Source organism: Symphodus melops, assembly GCF_947650265.1.
Source record: "Symphodus melops genome assembly, chromosome: 1".
In the NCBI taxonomy this organism is placed as follows: Eukaryota; Metazoa; Chordata; class Actinopteri; order Labriformes; family Labridae; genus Symphodus; species Symphodus melops.
Window position 1 is genome coordinate 3,916,746 of NC_136691.1, and position 22,878 is coordinate 3,939,623.

Below are 22,878 nucleotides of genomic sequence, written 5' to 3' on the forward strand. Positions count from 1 at the left end.
CCGACACTCTGTTACCGAGCTAATTTAAAAAGCTCCAGTGCTGAACTGTGCCGGCCGGCCGGCCGTGCCTGAGTAACCTCATTCCAGATGGCAGCTCGCCGATCATGTCAGGTCAGCCTCACTTGGCTATTACCCCAGGCATACACACACACACACACACACACACACACACACTAACACACGGAATCACACACACAGACACACACACACGGAAACACCCTCCAAAATGAAGTACATAACTTCTGAGGACATGCTACAGACTTTATTGGCGTACGAACGCCACGACCTTCAGAGAGGTGAGTTTAAGGAATATAACAGAAGAAGAAAATCGTTCAACTTTGTGACAGATGTTTAAAATATCAGATTATAGTTTATAAGTTAATCGTGTCCCTGCTGCATCTGTGAAAGGTAAATACTACCTTTGCAGTGTAAACATGAAGTAGACACAGACATCACAGGTTCTCTAAGACACTTGTGTCGAGGTTATGAATGAACGAAGGCTGCAATCACGACAATGACAGACACATTTTATCTGCGAGTAAAAGAGCACAAACAAAAGGCATCACATGAGCTATCGCAGTGAAATCTGAGGGACAAGGCAGCCGAGGTCATTTACATCGGCTCTATTTACGTATTTCATTCAAACAAATATATACAATTAAAAACAGAACATACAAATCTGTGACATATTCAACCAATATTTACAACACCAATCAAACATATTTGCTAGCTGTGAAAGAGCACCATGTTGGTTTGCACATATCAGAAATATTCTCTCCACACGTGTCGGTTGACGACGTACACGGCGTGATGAAACGCGAGCAGCTGAAAACACGTCAGCTAATGATAAGACATTTTCAGAAGCGTGCGGCTCAGCTTCAGCTCCGACCTGCGGCTCTTTTCCCGCCCTTCATCCCCATCTTCCTCCCCTAAACAGGAATGTGATTGGTTCTGACCCCGTTAAATCATGTTGGAAGGAAATCTGTCAAAACAGGAAGGGAACCAGACGCTTCTGTCAAAACAGGTGAAACGTGAGCTTGCAGATTTGTCCGACTGCATGTGTGGAAAACCTGTTGTTTAATTCATCTGGTGGCCTGAGAGAAAATCTACTGTATCTGAAATCGCCTCGAGTGATGTTATCTCAGCGGAGGCTCGCAGGTTCAAGCTATGCTTTTAGCAATACACACACACACACACACACACACACACACACACACACACACACACACACACACACACTCACTTACTTACTTAGCAAAGTAAGAAGGATTTTTTCAATATATCAGAAAACACTTCCCTCATCAAGTTATCCCTTGTGGGAGCCGGATTGTTGTCCACACATGGGAGCTCAGTGCCCATAATGTGACTGTGTTAACAGATTTCTGTCTCACACACACACACACACACACACACACACACACACACACACACGCACACACACGCACACACACGCATCACATCAACTCAAGGCTGTGCTGCAGGACTTGTGCGTTGCATGTGGGTTAATGCACACTCTACTACACTTCCTCTCCTCTGGCTTCGACAAAGCTCTGCAGAGAGGTGGTGTGTGTAGCTGCTGTTAAAGTATTATTGTGTGTGTGTGTGTGTGTGTGTGTGTGTGTGTGTTTGAGGAAGAGAGAGAGAGAGAGAGAGAGAGAGAACGAGATATAAATGGAAGTAGACAGAATGGACAGATGGAAAGAAGTTTCTAGAATCCCCCTCTACTCAATTAAGAGCGCCAGAACCAGAATCCTCCATTAATTGTTTTTATAGATGTTTTTTTTTTTTTTTTTACTGGGACGTTAATTTTAAATATGAATATTGAAACCTTTAACTTCTGTTTTAAATTCGGTTTCCGTCCAATCTCTAAGCTGCTTCAATAAGGAGTAAAAGACTTTTTACGGAGTCACGCTGGTTTTGTGGCATGAAAATAAGTGAAAGTATTTTATGAAAGAATACGCTGTGTTATGTGTATTTATTATACTGAATCAAGACAAGTTAAGCTCAGTATGATATTTGTAGTCACTGAAGGTCATGATGTCATTTATTATTCATCCCCGTGTTGCTGCATGTTTAAATTGTTCAACGCTCTTTATCGCCGTCTTTCAGAGATACAAAACAATCTTTCTCTATTGTGTGCGAGTGAGCTCGTTTTCTAGTCCACTACAGAGATCTCCTTTTGTCGGGGGGGTGGTGGATATGTTTTTTGACACAGCCAGAGAGACACACAGAGGAGAGGGTTAATCTCCACATGGAACTACTGCATCCTTCACGACATCATCAAGTCAGCACTGACTGCTCATCTCTGCAAAATGTGTACACAAAGATAAAAGTACGTTTGTGTTTACAATGCAGCGTTTTAACATTTGTTAAACTCTAAATGTTTGACAGTTTAAAAGTATGTCTCCCGGGGGCGCTGGTGGTGCAGCGATAAGTGCATGCGTCCCCCATATATGGAGGCGACAGTCCTGAACGCGGGCGGCCAAAGTTTGAATCCAGCCGGTGGCTCCTTTCCTGCATGTCAATCCCCAATCTCTCTCCCTGATCTCCGTCTCTGTCCACTGTCTCTATCTCTTCAATAAAGGCAAAAAAAGCCAGAAAATAAATCTTAAAAAAAAAAGAAAAAAACATGTTTCCCATGCTAATGACACTATGACCAATGCTAAACATGTCTCCTATACCCCTATGCTAATGACACCCACACTGAGTTGAAATTTATAAGAAAGACAGAAGGAGAGACGGACAAAGAGAGAGAGAGAGAGAGAGAGAGAGAGAGAGAGAGAGAGAGAACATTTTTGTGATTTATTTTTGGCAGCACGACGAGAGTGCTGATGTCAGACCTCGGAGGAGAGCGTGGACATCCTATATTGCCACAGTGAGCATTGTTGCCATGACAACAAGCCGCTGCTCATTTATTAGGGGCAGCGTGCGCATAGACGAGTCTCATGTGTGCCGGCTCTCTGTAGCACTCGCTGTAGTGTAGCGCTGCTAGCATGAAGGGAAACATGTCCCACAATACTCTATAAGAGATTCATGATCCCCATCAAATCTCATTTGGACTTGTTTCATGACAATGATGCTGCGGGCGATCTACCTTCCTACTACTCTGCATTAGTTAATATGGAAGATGTCCTGATCAATAATTGATTAGAGGGGCTGTTCTTCTTTGCTCTGCAGCACTTTTGTTGCCCCCGCCGCTCGCTCCTCTGAAGCTAACCCCCAGTGAGGGGAAGTCAGAGTGATAAAACGCCGCTTCCTCCGTTCCCCGGCATCGAGCTCATTCCAGCAGCTCCGGCCGTTCCCACTGATCCCTGTTATGATTTATCTAAAAGGACTGTGGAGGATCTATCATACTGGAGATGATGTGACTGTTTTGTGCTCCGGCTGGAAGTCTCTGTAAATCCTCATTGTAGTAAGCAGAAGTGGGAGCACTGGAAGCAGCTTTCTCAGCCTCGGCTCTCACTCTGGATTTATGGAGACATAAAGAAACCACTAGATGAACTTACAGTAATATAGTGCATTTCATAGTTCATAGGACTCAGATGTAAAGTTCATGAATATGTAAAATGTGCTGACTCATGGCGCAGACTTTGCACCAGCAGAATGTGAATGAACACACTTTTATAGTTTTGCACAGCTGCTCCGGACACGTTTGAGCACCGGACCTCGAGTTTTAAATATTGATGCGTTACATATAGATGGCTTCATAAAGCCTTTTTCATCGCATCAAGGCTTTCTGCTCTGCATGGAAAATAATCTTTGCTCCACTTACTGGTTTTCTGGGTTAGTATGAGCGTCAGTCACAAATCTCGGTTTCTCAGTCACGCTAAGGGCAAAGCTGCAGGTGTGACTCTGACACTCTGACATACAAAATGTTGAAAAATATTCATGAGCTGAGAGTTTCAAAAGTTGCTCTAAACTGAAAATGATTTTTTTAAAAGATTCCTACAGAGGGGAGCAATGCAATCAGCTGCAAGAAGCTACCACAGCAACTCTTTACGGAGCTTCATTTTAACACAAGAGGCCTCGCCGTGATGACATCACGAACAGGAGGGACGTTGTGGCGTCGCCTCGCGTCGCCTTTTGTCTTGGCCAAAAAAATTGCAATTCAACTGCAGCCTCAAATTACCGTTTCTAAAACATTCAGGACATTTCCTGTATAGCTGTGTATGTAAATTTACCTAACCCCCCCCCCCGTGAGGTGCTCGGAGGTCGGAGCCAGGTCGGAGTAATCTCCGTAACAATGCAGATATTTCCCAGAGTGCACATGTGAAAACATCTGCAAATTTATGTGACACAGTTTATATCTACTTTGGTTTTTGGCTGATACATTTTTCTTTTGTTTGGAAGCTGAACCTAATGATGCATCGGCTCTTCTTCACTGATTTGATGCTGGTGCTGTTGCTGTGTTCTGAGGCTGCTGTGTGTACGAGCTTCTCTTGGTATATTAGCCGTTAAATGTCCTTGTTGCAGAGCAGCAGAGAGTCGCGTGGCCGGGCGCCGGTAGACGAGAGGATAAAGTGGAGGAAGGGGAGAAGAGATTGGTTTTGACCTCCAGCAGATGTGAAACACTAATAACACAGCTGGCTGACCACACTGAGGGAGGGAAATATTGTGTGTTTCTTCCTATTGAGTACAGATACCACATACAGCAAACAATATGGACATTCACAACAGTCTGAATTGATCTGAACAAATAAGATGCAGTATTTTACTGTAAACACACGATGCTTACTAACACAGTACCTGTGAAATAGGCCTGTTGGATGAAGGTCTGGGTATAATGCGCTCAGATGAAGCTCAGTTATCCTCCACTCTCAGATGAATTAGTGCCAAAAAAACCCCCCAATTGCTCCCAGGATTTATTGAAGTATTGTATAAACTACAAACAGAAACAGACATAGAAACAATAAGCTACAGTCTTTAGATATAATGACTGTTTTGTGTGCGTTGAGGGACATTTGTAGAGTTTGTTATCAAAGATCTTCATGTTTGCAGACTCAGTGACAAAGTCGAGCACATGTTGAACACAAAACGTATATACATGGTTTCTATCCAGCTTTGTTGGAGGGTGGATGTTCCATTATTGGTGTCAAGTACGGAAGCCCTATGTGGACAAAAGTCAATACATTATATTTGGCTCTAGTTTCCCGTGATGAAGAAATACATTTTTGTTGTTGAGATCTTAACTTTTCATCTTGTTTTTCTCAGTCCTGGTCTTTGTGTGATCACGAAGTCTGATTTTAATCGTTTACTCGAGATCTGGAGAAATTAACTAGATATGACTAAAAAAAAAAAAAAACCAGAACTGTTCTCTGGAAATAAACAAGTTAAATAAGTCGAGATCTCTAGAAAACAACCAAAAATAATTAATTGTCAAAAGGGACATTTCTGCAGTAACAACGACTAAGGATCCAGTAAATAGAGATTCCACAGTCTTTATTATGTCTGTCACATGCAGTACATGTGAATCAGTCCTTAAACATGATCGTGCACATATTCAGATGCAAACATGCATGAAGAGCGAGTGTGAAGGACTGCCTTCCTGCACAGAACAGTGAGTGTGCATCATGACACAGAGTGGAGACTGTGGAGGCAGCTGCATCTTACTATATCAGGAACTCACCCTGCAATCTGCCGCTGACTCACTTTGGCTCCTTGTGTGCTGGAAAAGGTTTTTTTTTTCTCTCACACTGAGCAAATGGATCTTGGAGTACCAGAGCAACATTTTGACCAAATGTGCTGTTTTTAATTTTAGGTGCTTCGTGATTTCTTCTTTTTTGTGTAAAGGAAATCTACGTTCCACATTTCTAGATTGTCAGCATGCCATGGATCAAAGCTTTCTTCTGTCTCTGTTTGGATTCGATTTGTGAATTATTTCCAACTCCTAGCACTGTTGCTAACTTGTGCATTATTTATTAACACAATGAGAACTCCATTCACAACCAAAGACTTACCGTGGAGGCGGTTATCTGGCACAAGGATGGTTAGATTTCTTTTTTAAATTAATTAAAGCTTTATAGATAAAAGGAGGAAGACGGGCAGCAGTGTTAAAGATAACTGCAAAGAGAGACAGAGCAGGCTATAAAGGCTCATAAATGCAAATGAGAAGAAATAAAAAGGGGGGAGGTGGGAGGTAATCGAGTGGGGTTCAGCTCCTCCTCCACGTCCCCTGAGTGTGATTTTGACAAGGTCAACACCACCATCAACCATCCCCCGGCTGTCGTCCAAACACAGAGCGGCCCATTGTTCTCCAAATGCTCATTTTCACCCCCAATCTTCTCTTCATTTACAAAGTTTCCAAAAGTCACAGAAGATTAGAAAAATGATCTTTCAGCACTTGCAATGAAAATGATCTCTTGATTTAAGGGGCCCATGCAGGGTTCACTTCACATTTGGTGGATGCAGACGTGAGGTTAAAGGAGATCTTTTGCCTGAAATGGTTCATTTAAGCTGCTGTCTCTTTAAGGCGTCCCGCTTCACGTGCCAACTTTCCTCCAGTTGGACAGCTCTGTTTGCAGTCGCAGTGTAATATGAGTGGGCTCCTGGGTGGGCGTGTCCTTAAAAGAGCAGCCTGATGGTGAACATGTCCAAGTTCGCTCGAATATGTTGGCGAAACCTGAAGTCAGCTTCTGGCCAAGTCTCCCGAAGTTCTCGCTGTGACTCGTTCAGAGCAGGAAACCACATGTGGCGCCTACGCCAACGACGGTTTATCTCATATTTAAAAAAGGTTGCAGAGGTTTAGTATGGACATCCAACATCGTAACATATAAATGTTTGTATTTAAATATGGATCTGCTGATAGATCTCCTTTAATTTAGGTGTTATCAGTCAAAGGTACTGAGGTCTGGAATGAGACTGAACCACGTTTAGCACCTTTAAAGTCAATCTGAAAAAGTGGCTGAAAAGAAACCAGATCTGTCAGCACTCATTTTAAATTGAAGCTTTTATGTGTCTTCTCAGTGTTCTTTGCTCCTGTCATTGGTGTGTGTCAGTCGTTCAGTTCTTCTATCTTGTTGTAAATCTTTTTTTGAATTCCTTATTGTGTTGTTGTTATTGTAATGTAATGTGTTATTTCTTCTGACCTGCCAGGGACTGCAGATGGAAAGTAGCCGTTGGCTAATTCTGGCAGATTTAAATTTATATGTTCATTAATATGCACTGTCACTTTAAAAAAAAAAAAAAAAAAAAAAAAATTAGCTGTTTTACAATACATTTTTTTACATCAATATTTTTTTTGTTGCCACAAATCATTCATGAAAATGTTCTCTGATCTGTGTGAACTGACCTCAGCTCACCACATACTCGTCACTTTAAACCGTCCAGCAGTGATCACCCGTCTCTACACGTCCTCGGTCTGCACTTGGAAAACTTCGCCCTCCAACAGTGACCTACTTACAGGAGACGTTTTGGTTCCGTTCTGATGACAAAGTTTGTGACGAAAGTGTCGAAACTGTCCGGGTAAAAGTGTTCCTCAAAAGTGCCTTTTCAGGTTCTGAGTCTGCAAAACACCCAGCGAAGCTTTTGTCTCAGTAAATTCAATTATTCACAAGTTCAGCAGAGTAAATAATGCATTCTGTCACAGTGAATTGTAACCTTTACGGTGGGCACTGCTAATAATAGAGTGCCTCATCCTTTATTTTTCATCACCTCACCTGAGTCATCTTCGATATTAAACCGACCTCTGCAACGATTTACGTGTCGTTCAACAAATCCTTGGAGTTAGTCACGATGAGCTGACAGAAAGGATCATTAACCCAGCAAACTGATGATAAAACTGTCACATCAGAATATGCTAAACGGTTAGCTGGTATAATAAAAGTTGAAAACGATTCATTCATAGTTGCAGTTTGATAGGAGGCAGTGTTGTTATTGTACTCGGCCTGGTTTCAGCCTACGATCTTAAAGGAGCCACATGTCAGATATCTACTGAATTAAATGATCAAATAGCCTTACACTGTATGTGATGTCACAGTAAGGAAACATGCTGTTTAAGTTCTTCCTTCTCTGAGAACAACATCACGAGGTGTTGCAGCGATGGAAGCAGGCGAGCGAACTGATAAAAGTGATTCTACCCGAGCTATAAAGCCTCTGCATGTGTCTAATAAGAACCCCAGAAAGGAGGTAAAACTAAAATGAATATTGGAAAAGCTTTTGAAAAATTGAGAGGTGAGAACGCAGAAAGGTTCACAGACCGATGCAGAGCTGGCTAAACACTGAAGCTTCAGTGTCCTGCTCGAGCATCCACTTTAGAGGGCAAGCTTTTTTCTTTACCAAGCTGTCGTCTAATTAGAAAAAAACAAACATGACATTTATCATCGTTATCATCTTTCACACTGAACATTACATCTACTTTAATCAGTCGGTGCATGTTGCAAGCTGTCATTCATCAGTAAGAGCAAAAATAAGAGAGATATTTTTACAGTGATTCTGCTGAAATGGAGATCTACACCCACAGATCCAAGGTTAGGGACTCTTTGAAAGTTCAAACTCTCTTCCCGCTTTCCTTTTTACAACATTTTTAGCAACATGAGCACCACACAATACTGAACAAGTTTCCTCACCTCCTCCTCCTCCTCCTCCTCCTCCTCCTCCTCGTCTGCATCTTTGTATTTGTGAAGCTCAAACGTATCAGCGAACCAACACAGCTGCGCCTCCATGAATGTCACTGGGCTCCCTGAATGTCACAGACTGGATAAATGGCCTTGCATGCTTCCAATAATAAGATAATGAGATAATAGCACTTGTCGCTGAGAGAGCTGCTGAAGGGTGCTGACAGTGGGGGAAAGAAGAGAAACGACACTCTGGTTTGGAGGAGCAAAAAGGATGATAAAAAGGTCAAGATGAGGAGAACAAAGGAGACAAAGAAAGGATGAAATTAGATTTCTGAATGTGTATGTATCCTCGGCAGGTGACTTCACCCTCGCTTCTTCTTCTACGTCTTCTCATCTCTTGTTATTTTCTCCCATCTCGTGTTATTTTTTTTCTTCACTTTTTTTCGCTTCTCCTCGACATGATTTCTCATTTTTATGTTTTTGTCTTTTTGTTCAGCCGCTCGCTTGTCCTCTCCCCGCAGGGCAGACTTGTCACATTTCCACTCTGTTACTCACCGATTTTTTCGGGGGCCTCTCTTTTAGGTTGACACATCGTGACTGCGGCCAAATTTAGACCTTCATATTGTTCTGACAGTGTATTCAGTATCAAGTCAGAGGAGATACCTGCATTTTAAAACTTCTTTGAACAAGCTTGTTTGACTTGTTGGATCCTTTTAGAGACGAGAATGTTGTTTAGTTTCATCTTTAAGGTTTAAGCCTTTAATGCAAAAGGAGTTGAACTTCCTGTACTATCTGTGTTCAAAACACAAAAATGATGCTTTGGATTTCATGAGCAGATGTTTAATTACACGAGCAGACAATTTAGCAGAAAACACACGGAGGACTTTATTGATTTATGTTGATTATCAACTCTTATCTTTAAAATCAATGGAAGGAGTCTCCTGAGAATAAAACACTTTTCCCCTCAGAGAGACGACCTGGCTAAGTAAGGGTTAAAGATACGTTTAACAAAACAAGTAATTGCACCTTAAATATAACCTCTTTAATATTACCTGCACGCTGTCCAAACTACAGAAACACAACATTAACAATGATTTGTGACTGAAACGATGCACATACAGCGTAACCACTTGTCTCTTTCTGCTGTGGTTGTTTTGAGTTAAAAATATGACTGAAGATCTGATTATTTAAGTTTTGATACTTAAAACACAACACGAAGTACAGACGCTAAAACTGGACTGTTTAAAACAACAGATGATAATCAGGTGCATCGCTGACTGTCTGTTTTATCTCGTTTTTATTACCCTGATTTTACTGATTGACGTCTATTTTTAGTTTATCTTGATTTTATTTGTCCTTTTTTTACCTACATTTGTACCATGTTTATGTTTGACCTCGTTTTCACTCTTGGTTTATTTGTATGTTTTTCTATACTGGACACGTCTGTGCTCTTGAAGGAGGCTGACTCACTCACTGTAAGACCAAATCCACCTCAGGGTCCTAACCCAGCTACCATCCTTCTGATCATGCATGCTGGGGTTGTCTGCCTCCCCCTACCACTGTGTAAAAGAAGGAAATCAACGAATGAATAAAAGATGTCCAAATGATAAACAAACGAGCGGTGGGAGCAGGCAGGTGGGTGAACTTTGACCTGATGAACAGGAAGCAGACTGAACAAACGAGAGAGGAGGGGAGGTGCCAGGACCTCGCATGGCACATCCGTCATCCTCTTGTTAGCATCTTGGTATGCAAACACACTCTCACACACACACACACACACACACACACACACACACACACACACACACACACACACACACACACACACACACACACACACACACACACAACCTAAACAGGCCAGACAGCTTGCTGGGCCAGATGGCGTCTTGGTGAGGAGCAGCGAGAAGCTCCACAGAAGGGTTGGCTTGATTTCTGAACCATGACCTCCACACGTCTCTCCCTCCGACTCCGGACAGCACGTGTGTGGAAGAGGGATGGATGAGGATAAGATCTGTGTGTGTGTGTGTGTGTGTGTGTGTGTGTGTAGGGGGTGGAGTGGTTATTGTGGAAATGTGGAGAGAGGATTATGACTGTGTGTGGAGGGAGATTTCCTTTTTATATCTAACCATGGGAGATAGCCACAGGGAGGAAATGTATTATAATCACAACAACAAAGTGATCATTGTGTTCATTTCCTGAATTGTTAAACACTCATTTACAGCAGCGTGTTGTTGCTTGATCATGGTCTTAATCCTATTATCTAACTGTGATTCTCAGGAGGCGGAATAATGGAAGTCTTATTGCCTCACAAATTAAAACATCAAAAAGAGACAAATCATCAGTGAGACGTTTGATTGGATGTCTAAAACAACGCCCTCACGTCTCAACCTCTAAAGTGACCAGTCGCTCAAACTCATTATTTTTACTGACGTGTCCTCACAGTGCAGATTAAAGGTGAACTGTACACACTGTAGAACCGCTCTCTTTGGATACACCTCCTTCCTCCCTCAGCTCCTCCTCTCTCACCCCTCCCTTCCTGTTTCACCAGCCGGCGTCTGTGATACGGAGCGTCATGCATCTGAAAACGCCAGACGAGTGACGAGATGCATCTCAAAGTGGATTTTGTTGAATTATTTTTAAAACCAGAGAAATGTTTTGTTTTGGTTTGGTTTGACAAACAGGTTCTCCTCAGGGGTCTGGACCCTCTTCCTACTCAGGGTAGCAGGTGGCTAATGGTTGAACAGGGAGGGATTCACATGGAGAGGGAAAAAAAACAACAACACGACACACGTCTGACACCTTTGAGAGTGCAACATGAAAAAACTAAAAGAAGCGTCAAAGGCCGGTGTGAAAACAGATCTGAGAACAGGTTTGACTTCACTCACTTTTTGGGACTTTTCAGACTTTAAAGGTTGTTTCTCAGCTGGAACGCCTCCAGAGCTCGTTTGTCTTCAAATGTTGTGAATCGAAAAAACAAGAAAAAACACAGAGATTGTGTGTCGAGGATTTCTTTTTGTGTTGCTGTTGTATTGTTGCACGTTTGTTTGTAAAAGTGCATCTCAAGTTTAAAATTCTGGTATCATGACAACCTTATTTCTAATTCTTTTTTATATTGAATTAAATATTTGTCTAAAATGTTATAAAACAACATTTGCTTCAGTCATCATAAAGATGTGTCGGACCTCTGCTCCTCCTCCTAAACACAGCTGATATTTATGACTTCTGGAAACAAAAGAGGAGCTCTGCCAGCTCCATATCTCCTTCTGGCTCTGTGTGTGTGTGTGTGTGTGTGTGTGTGTGTGTGTGTGTGTGTGTGTGTGTGTGTGTGTGTGTGTGTGTTGAGAAAGAGGAGCAGGTGGGAAATGTGGTGGGTGTGGTGACATTGGAGAAGATTCATCACAGCCTGGCATGTGTGGAAGCGTGTTTGCTTCCTTTGTCCTGTCTTTAACCAGTGACAAATGCACACAAACACACACACACACACACACACACACACACACACACACACACACACAGGGGAGGTTATGAATCGGATGTGAATAGCTGCCCGATGATGAATGCGATGAATTGAATGAGGTTTTTATTATCTGTTTGGACCAAACACCATCTGAGTGTCTGATAATTCTTCACCGTGTCTTCAGTTTTCGTTTTAAATCACCGGTTCGGCCGAGCTGTTACGCCTCTGTTGCACCTCGTCTGATTCTTCTTCACGTGTTAAATGTGAAATTACAGAGAGGCAGAGCTGTTTGGGGGCGAAGTCAGACTCAGAGGTCATAACGGGAGGCTGCGACACATTAAGTGAACAGCAGAGCTGGCGTGATAACATCCTGCTCGGGACGCACGATACGACACGGCTGTGTGTGACAGGACAAGAAAACAACAGAGCCCAGGTTCACGCCAGTCTGGGGCGTCTTTGCTGCACGTCACCCCCCTCTCTCTCCTCCCAACATTTTCTGTCTGGTTTGAGCGGTCCTATTTAACCATGCAAAAATATTTGAAGCATTTTTCATGCTTAGTTTTTTTTTTATTTTAATTTTCATCTAATTAAATGTTTGCACTGTGTGAGTTTTTCTTCTGCTATCCTGCTTTGCTGCTGTAACTTTACATTTCTCAGTTTGTGAGATAAATAAATGATTATCTTGTCTTAAAAGAGGCCAAAATATTATATATATATATATAAAATATAACTATATTATTGTTAAACCCTGAAAGCTCACCTGTTATCCTGAAAGACTCTATTTTTAATCAGACAGATTTCCCCCCCCCCCCGCCCCCCCTCTCCAACCTACCCAGGATCTTTGCTGCCCCCCCTGAGGGGTCCTGGACTCAGGGTTGGGAACAAGTTCGATGATGACATCCTGCGTGGATTGTTTTGTTTTCTTTCTCTGAACACATTAAAGCCGAGTGCTTTCCACTTGTTGGCTGTTCCACTTTGGCGCCCCTTTAATGTTTTTGATGAGCGCATACTCATCGTCTTGAACTGAGGAGAACATCGTCATGGAAACGGAAAACTGAAGACTGTTGCTGCACAACATTTTGGAACATTTTAAGACTCTTACGTTTTAAAAGGTCAAGTCGAACCACAGCTGGAGAGCTTTACACATTTGAGCCTTTATATACAAGTATAAATGACTGTAAGTCTGGACTCTGAAAGATGCAGAGACGTAATAATGAGCTCACTGACAGTCAGCCCAGCGCTGCTTTATCTGGGCGCGTAGCTGCAGCACCAAGATCAACATGCAAATGAGAACAAAGAGCAGAGTTTTGTTCAGGTGCTGTGCTATCACAGGGGTCGTAGGTGTTAATGAGACTCCTACACACGCTCATATTTGAGACGATTCAGTCGACCGAATGAAACGGTGGCTCGTTTAAACTCACATTTTTTCACGGGTTATTTGAGCGCCCCGTGTTCATTCTGACATGCACCGTGTCAGCGCAGACAGAATATCTGAACAGCTGTTGTTGGTGATATGGAAGATCGTTTTCATTATTAATATACAGTACACCCCCACCCCCACCCCCCACCCCCACGGCTGTTTTTTAAGAAATCAGGCAGAAAATTGGGGTGAAGTGCTCCACTTAGGAGAGGGGAAATAATGAAAAAAGAGCGTCAAACACATTAGACACAAGCGCTCTTTGATAAAGTGGCACGCCTGAAAGTGTTTTTTTTTTTTAACTTTGAAAACTGATACTTTTATTTTCCAACAAATTAAAAGGGGCGATGCCTGCGAGGTCGTGCAGGCAGATAACTCAAGCTGCACTGATTTCACACCTGGCATCAATCAATCAATCAATCAGTGGGATTATATGCAGGCGGGATTTCTCCTTTCCACGGTGCAAGAGGTCGGAGCAAGACGTGTTTCATTATCCACAATCACCCAACTCATCCATTCTTTTCTTTTTTTTTTTTAGCTCTACAATTTCCCGTTCGCTCCCTCCTCTCTCTCTCTCTCTCTCGCTCCCTCCTCTCTCTCTCTCTCTCTCTCTCTCTCTCTCTCTCTCTCTCTGCTGTTCTGACCTACACCGGCATCTTGTTGTCAGCCACACACCCATCCCATCATCCACCTGTATCGGGGGTTGCAATATGAAATCGTCACTCCTCAAATTCCTGCATGTAAAATAATCTGCAGGAGCTGCAATGAACATTTGAAACACAGAAACACATAATGTGAGTTTAAACTGGTGACAATGTAGTGAGACTAAAAGATGATTTAAAAAAAGCAAAAAAAAACTGGCCATATATTGAAGCGTTTATGTTTCTATGATGAGAGAGTAACACGTGAAAGCGTTCTTCTCACACTCAGCATGGATTTCCAAGTCTTTAATCTGGATCCCAATCTGATCTCGATTCAGTTAATCCCCATTATTAAGACAATGCAGTCCCACGCTGTGAGACGAGGTCCTGCTTATTCTGCTGGGGGCGACAGGATCAAACGTAATCTGAGCATTCAGGGAGAATGATCTGTTGAGTTCAGTGATTACATAACCATCTCGTTTTAGGAAAAGGCCTCAGTGCAGCGCTGGTCGTACTGGTGGTTCACAGTTTGCCCTCGAGGAGAGGAGCCTCTGTCACACAGTGTTACAGTAATATCTTCTAACAAAGGAGTCGACTGTATTGTCAGTGTTGTTCAGAGGAATTCCTTACAATGATTCCTTGATCTCTGATATGTTTTGTGGTTTCCTTTCCTTCTCCTCCACGTTATTCCTTTCTCACGTGTGAGATAGTGTTGTGTAAAGGGTGAGGAGTACTGCGGCTTTAAAAAACAAAGAAAGCAGTTTTTTTGTTGAATTGATATATATATTTTTTTAAATGCACAGCTGAAGAGAGACAGGAAGTGTTGGGAGGAGAGAGTAGGGGACGACATGCAGCAAAGGGCCCGAGGTCGGATTTGAAACCTTCAAGCTGCTGTAAGGAGGATTATGGCCACACGGGGCACACTACCCAACGATCAGGAGCTTCAAAGAAATTGTTGAATATGTCTCCGGCTTTTTGACTTGTGTTTGGGACAGTTATGTAGCTGAGTGAGCCGATATCGTTGGCTCTGTTTTATACGTTTCTCTGACTCTGTTGTTTTTGTTGCTTTTTACTCGTTCCAGCTAAACAATTTATTTTAAAATTTGTATCCAGAAACCAAAACTAAAATCACACGAGCCTCAAACCGGAGTGATCTGAACAGATTCCTTCTGAATGTGTCTGAATGTTTCCGCTCTTCTCTGAGATGTCTTCCTGTGTCTCTGCAGTGCCAGCTGTCCCAGGCTCTGAACGGCGTCTCAGACAAAGCCAAAGATGCAAAGGAGTTCCTGGTTCAACTCAAGAACATGTTACAGCAAATACAGGTAACAACACTGCACAACACCTGTACACTTCATCCTATGTCAGATGTGTAGTTCATATTTTTCTTTATCCTGTCTATAAAACTACAACACGAGTGGTTACGAGTGCTCAAATGAAAATGGAAAATAAATGGTATTACTGTGGGTTACCTCCTCGACAGTTTATAAAGTAGAACAGTTCCTACAGCAGTTATATGCAACATGCACATGCATGCAGTAATACGGGATTTAAGTAGTTAATCCACCTCTGACTTTAATCCCAATAAAAAATTGGGAGATTTTTGACAGTCGACTTCTCTAATGTAAAGGCAGATAAATGGTCAAACACACTATTCCTCAAGAAGACAATAAAGGGATGTGCTGTGTTTTGTGTAAAGGCATTTATTGATGCATAGATTGAAATACTTTTAAAAACTAAACCGGTCTCAAGACCACTTTTTAAAGGTCTCGTCTTGGTATCTAAAGTATTTTTACTTGGACTGGGCAAACTCTGGATTTCTAAATTCCTAAGACGAGTCAAGACCAACGAGGCCCTTTAAAAAAAAACAACCTGATAACTTCGATTCATCCATAATTTATTTATTTTTATCCCCTGATTACGGCTTCAACCTTCCTGGTGTTACGGTCTTGCTCTTGGTCTTGATCCCTTAATGTCTCGGTCTCTGTGCAGTCCAGTCTTGGTCTCTGTGAGTGTGATCTTGACCACATCACGTGTAGGAAGTAGTAAACACAGTTTCATGCCTCTAATGTCCAGTTTGTATTGTTCCCATATTGGGTGTTTGTATTGGAACTGCAAAAAGCAGAACATGATAGAGATTCGATTGTACATGTAGCACGATAAAGTCCGAAGATGTTAAGATGAAATTTACTCAGGCCAAAGACACCAGTTCTAAAAAAGCTGTTGTCTCCAAACTAGCAGTGAATCACGTCTCACTCAGGATCCCTGCAGCCTCAGGATCTCCGTATTTTCACAACGATTTTCCTTGGACCCTCAGGAGCTTGTTTAGACCAAAGTCTGTCCCAGAAACCTTTCCCCCATGTCTGATCAGTTAGCTCCACATGCAGGGGTCTGTACATACTCTAATTTGCACCCACACTGATGTACTCCCAGGCTGAATGCATTCTGCTTCAGGGAAGCTGCTGCTAATGGGCTATAAGCTCCAAATAAATTAGTAACAGTCAGAGAAACGTTTGGACTGCTCGCGCTGTGCAGCAGGGAGTTAAATCCACATAGTCACCAAAACTAAAACAAATCACATCAGCCAAAAGTGTGTGTGTGTGTGTGTGTGTGTGTGTGTGTGTGTGGGGGGGGGGGGGGCTCTCCTGCAGCACACTTCTACACACACAGCCTGCTCAGTCATATTGTGTCACAGCAGCACGGGCAGGCATTAAGAGTCTTAAACTCTGAGCACTTATTTGCTCCGTCTGGGAGCCAGAACAGCGGGAGAGAGATGGGCGGATAAAAAAGAAAAGAAAAAAGATTGTGAGTCATCCTCTTATACATCTGAACTGTGTCTTTGTGAGCGGGGAGGCTTGATTGGAAATCAGTTTTATCTCAGACCTCATCATGTGAGCTGTGTGCGGAGATAAGATACCCTCAGGCATGCTTCTCTTAGTAACTCTGCAGCTTCTGTTCTGCACGAATATCTTCTGGACTGAGTCCTTTACAATGAATGACTTCATTATTCTTATTTCTTCGTTCGTTCAAGTCAGCGTCTCATCCGAACTGTGAATCTGTTTATAATCGAACACCATAAAGCATGCTCTCAGCTGGGTCATCTTCCTCGAGTGCTCCCACGTAACACAGATATCTGTCCATTTATCAAACAGGGGTTCTCAAATAATTAAGAAAGACGTCCTCTCTGTTTGTGACCATAAGGTTAAAAAGTCTTCAGACCTTCTGAGAGATAATCCACACGTTCAATTTTTCTAATTCTGTGGAAAACCCACCACAGGAGAGGTTCTTACAACAAGTGTCCGTACTGCACACTGTGTGTGTTACAGTAATCCAATGTTGAAGAACATTCGGCCATGCGTTATAATGTTAGGGTGGGTTACATCCGTGTGTTTCTCCAGGGAATTTTGGTGGAGAGCATGTGTGCAAACAGATGGTAAACAAGATGAATTTTTTATCTCTGCAACCGATTAAAAATAATGAACACTCCTCTGTTTGTAGGGTGGAAACAGAAATAGAACGAGATGCTGTTTGTAATTAACATTTCAATAACAAACACAAAGCAGCTCTGCGCTTTTAAATGAAGCAAACACACAGCAAATGATTTATTTTAGTCACAGTGACTTGATTATTTCTGACAAAAGACGTTCATGGCGATGACTTTGGGAAACCTCGAAATAAAAATAAGACATCTCAGTGTCAGAGCTGTTTTCCTCGTTCTGTTTCGTTTCTAAAGATTTATGTAATTTTGCTTTTCTGATTGTTTTTATGTATTTGTCTGTGTGTGTGTGTGTGTGTGTGTGTGTGTGTGTGTGTGTGTGTGTGTGTGTGTGTGTGTGTGTGTGTGGCTTCAGGAGAGCGGCGTGGAGTTCGAAGCTTGCCTCGTTGCCCAGTGTGACTCTCTGATCGAGGCCCTCACAAGACAGAAAGCCAAATTGCTCACCAAAGTCACCAAGGAGAAGGAGTACAAGCAAAAGGTGAGTTTCTTTCAGAGTGCAGGTGAACGTCCATAAAGGGTCAAGAAACAAGAACAGAAGGAACATTAAGTGTGACATTAGTGCAACAGTGCAGGAAAATCAGAAGATAGGACGCAGTAGGGGGAGGAGGCAGAGCCAGAGCTGGTGCAGTTGTGTTACTTTATTTACAAAAGGCTTATGGTTGAAGAAGTCAAAGGTCAATCCATGAAAGGTAATCCAAAGCAGGCACACAAGTCCAATACAGAGCAGGCAAGTATTAGAACAATCCCACAGCAGGAAAAGAGTCGCAATAAAAGAGTCCTGTGTTTAAAATCACATTTAATACTCCTGATGTAACGACAGTCTGCACTGCAGCTGCCCTCACAACATGCACACTGTGCATTCAATGGGGTTGTACAAAACAGTTCCTTTATCTGTTATCGTCTTTCTGGTAGTCCTGCTGTATTTATCTGCTGCACATCTAACTGTGGTGTCTCACGAAATGACTGTTGGAAATCTCATTTTTGAAAGATCAACAAAGGTTTATTTAGATTGTTTTGGAGCTACTTTACCTGTTTTGCAGAAACAGAAATGTTTGTCTTATCCTTTAATGCTTTATTGAAAATGTGTCACGTATTCTTTTCTTTTTTTTACACCTTCAGCTGCTGATTAAGAATTATTAGTTTTTCTCTATGGATTTGAGTAGTTAACTGAATCTGCTGACTGCACAGCAAAAGATGCATCTCCATTAAACTGGCTGAGTGAAGGCACAGGATTGTGTTTCATAAACCGTTTTCATACATTCACTCCTGAAAATATCGAGGTAATTTCAGGAGGACTGCTCTGGAAAACCTGGCGTTGGCACATTTATTGGAAAAAAAAGCAGAATTTTGGATTGGAAAGCAGCCACTGACTAAAAGCTCTAATAGTGTGAAGCTAATTAGATACAGGTGAAACCAGTGAGGTCGTAAAGTTCATCTTTACGACCTCAGATTTACACTCAAAACCTCTGAAAATAGCTTACTTGTAACTTTCAAATCATGATTTGTGCCATCTCAAATATGTTACAACAAATTCAAATTAGCCACAAAAGAACAGACTAGTACAAAAAAGTGCTCGAAATGTGAAAGTGAAGTCTTAAGAAAGTGACATCTTTGCCTAAAGAAAGAAGCTGCTTCAACGTGTTTTCAAAGCTTCTAATTCTCAGACCTTAAACACATCATCTGACAGTAAATCCTTTGCTGGGGTTTTCCTCAGTCTTACAGTGAATCACATGGACGCCTGCCCAGCCTCAACGTGCCCACCGACCGACTGACCGTCTGGATGGTGGCGGGGGGAGAAGTTAAGGGGGGGGATGTTGGACAGAAGCCTCATAGGACAGCTGTTGTCATTATCTGCAGGCTGGGGATTGACATTTAGCCAGAGGGCAAAGTGCTGGAGGCTGTGACAAAGCTAGGACAAGAGGAGAATGGCTGCCGCGTTGATGGCTGATGATAAACTACATTTTCACATCAACACTATTCAGACTTGGATTCATATGCAGGCCAAGAAAAATGACAGGCAATAGCTTAACTGATTCAGCTGAAAACCAACATTTCTGAACCACATCAAGCTACACAATACGTTATTGTATCATACACATCTCATAGGAGCAGCATGGTTTGACAATATCTTGATCTAAAAAAAACTAAGGTGAAAATGTTTATAAGTTGTGTAAGGTGAAACTAGCCTGATGAGTGGGGGCACTGCGTTATCACATTTACACAGACATGTTGATGCTAACCTGCAGGAAGGACCCAAGTCTAGCAGTGCTAGCACTGATAGCGTTAGCTAAACTTTGCAAACCAAATTGACATTCAGTTGCAGACAATTTTAAATTAAATTACAGTCCAATATGTGAATGTTTTCTTAAACTAAGTGATAAGTCAAACTTTACATTTCCATTTCACAAACTAGGAACTTAGCCATGGGAACATCACTAGTTAAGTGTTAGCTTAGTTGCATTTAGCCTGCGTTGAGCGGTCCCGTCCATGTAAACAGAGACAAGGCCTGACAATAACACACGCCTCAATCATTGTAGACGGTCATGACTCAAAGAGACATTTAAAGAGGATATACAGTACTCTAATTCTGCTGTATTTATGTGTAAAATGTTGCCTTTAAACCTCTAAGCTATACCATCATTTGGTGTAGTGTTTTGGATGTCACGTCACATTGTGCAGTTTCTGTACTCTGTGAATCAGGAGATCTAAATGATCTGACCACAACCTATTCAAGGAGGTCCAGCAGAAAGGGCAGACTACTAAATATAATGAATGAAATTTCATATTTTCTGTCTGTAAACTTTGACTTCTTTCCTTTTTTCAAAAAGCACTGACATGCTTTTTAATCTATTCCTGTAGACACAGTTGAAGCCAGACACAAAACCAAAAAACAAACCAATACAGAAATTAAATTGACAGATTGTCTACACCACAAGAAAGGCAGATGTTCCTAAAATTCAACAAAGCCAGAGCCTAATCCTTTAAAAGCAACATATTTTATTCTCCTCTTTCAAAGAACATACATAAATACTCTATACTGATTGTTTTCTATAATCAGGATATTGTTTGACTATAACTAATTTTCCTAATGTAGCCAATGGTAAAATAATGTTTACAGAGTGTAATTCATATTTGGGTTGAGACCTTTGAAGGATAGTTTAAGTGTGCAGTTTATACACAGACGTGCTGTAATAAAGAGATAATCTGTGTTTGTTTGGGGATCATCGGGTCATGTTGTTTATCTTTCTGAGCTATTTACTGACCAATACGAGACTGAACAATAAATTCAGCCTTACTCTTACCTTACTTAAAAAAAACAAAATGAACCTGTGACTTAAGTCTCAGGCCTCAATGAGCCCTTGAAGAAGTGATGACCTGTTATTTTCCAAAACACTCCTCCATAACGGTCCTCACAAAGATACACATTCCATGATACACACCCACACATATACTGTGGTCTCAGCGCTAATCCAGCAGCTGACGGATTAATCTTGGAAACTCTGTAACCCATAAAGATGAGTGTTTATGTCGGAGTCCTTCTATGAATGAGATTATGGGTTTGTGCTTCCTAAATTATTGGAATTAGAAGCTAATACAAACTTTTGTTTTAAAACTCAACAAAGGACCAGTAAAAAAGATGGACAAAATATATGTTAAACTGTAAAAAAAAAGGGCATACATTAAAAGTGTGTAACTTATTTATGTGAGGTCCTGTTAAATATTATATAGAACTCCCCACATCATGCTTTCCTGTAGGCCAATGTGAAGTCTGTTTCTGCCTAAAATCTACTAAAAATGGCCAAAAAACCCACAAAAACATTGCACGAAACTGACCTGGAAAGTGCCTCAGAGTGGGGGCAACGACGATGAACACTGTCTATCTAAAATCTGGGCTGTCATTAACATGTTTGTATATCCGTACCCTCAAAATCATTTAAGATGCATGTGGAACATATTGTGCAAACATCTCTGGCCTGCAGGAGCGTGGGGGCGGGAAGCTGACTGCACGTCTCAGCGGGACTGAAGGAAATTGAAATAAATCTTGAGATTTACTTCATGTTGTTTACACTCCAGATAAGAGCCGGGCTTTGCCAAATGAATTGAAAAGCTGATTTGGTCTCGGTGAATGAGTCAAGCGGTAGAGTTAGAAGTACGTACAGCACAACACAAATCCAGTGTTTTACCTCAAATTACCTTTTATTGACCTCATTCCTGCTTTCTTAATCTGTTACTATTAAAACCACAAGAATTAAAATGAAACTTTCAAAATAAAACAAACTGTTTGAATAAACTCACTTACACAATTTATTTAATTAACACATTATAACTGAGAGACACATATTCAAATTTCACTTGTTGAGCATGTTTGCCTTTAAAGAGGACAAATAACATATTTTACATTCATTGGATCCATCGTGAACCTGATCAGATCAAAAACGAATTGCAATAAAAAAGCATAGCATGGCACACAAAATAAATATTCTTAGAAATATATTTCTATAAAAACATTGCAAGATTGTTATGAAGCTCAATTTTACAGTTGTAAATGAATTCAGAGGTTATTTTTTCGGTATGTCCCCATTTAGACAAACCGCCACAATTAGGGGTCCAACAAAGTATCCTAATGCAGCGCACACACACACACACACACACACACACACACACACACACACACACACACAGAAATGTTTTGAATTGCTTTGCTCCTCTTTACACCCTTCACATCTTAGATTTAACAGCAGTTGACGGGTGAATAATTAACTGTGATCTCATTAAGCATCAAATAAACGAGGGGGCTAATTAGCAAGACTCCATCTAATTAACTCTCTTGATTCATTTAGGCGACCATTCTGTTAACTGTGTCATTAATTATCCTTGTTTCCCCAACATGACAAAATGTTTACATCCCAGCCTTTGCTTAATCTTTGAGTGGTTGTTGTATTAGCAGAGTGGGCTTTAACATATATCAGGTATAGGTGTGTTAGCATGTTACTGAAGACCACCGATCATTTTTGAAATAAGGTGCCGGTATTATGAAGGTTAAACACAAACAATAACAAGGAGGTGACAGTTGGCTGAGTTTTAATTAGTCTTGAACTAAAGATTGAGACAGGCATGAAAATCTCCTCTCCCTGATGCTGAGAGTTCACCCAACAGATAGCGAACAGATGTAATTTCTGCACGTGTGAGACAATCAAAGACTTGAACAGAGGGAATAAAGACACTTTTATCAGCTTTCATCTACCTTTTTCTTCTTTTCAACCTTCTCCAACTCTTTCCATTGCATCATTTTTTTTTTATTGCATCATTGC

At 41.5% G+C, this 22,878-nt stretch overlaps 1 protein-coding gene across 2 annotated transcripts in view; it reads left to right on the forward strand.

The window, feature by feature from the left end:
- trim67 (tripartite motif containing 67) overlaps positions 1-22,878 on the forward strand; it is a 53,536-nt gene that overhangs the window by 13,950 nt on the left and 16,708 nt on the right. For both annotated transcript variants that reach the window (XM_079362944.1, XM_079362945.1), the window contains exons 2-3: positions 15,300-15,395; positions 17,922-18,044. In XM_079362944.1, coding sequence (XP_079219070.1) covers positions 15,300-15,395; positions 17,922-18,044 — 219 coding nt within the window. The remainder of the gene's footprint in view (positions 1-15,299; positions 15,396-17,921; positions 18,045-22,878) is intronic.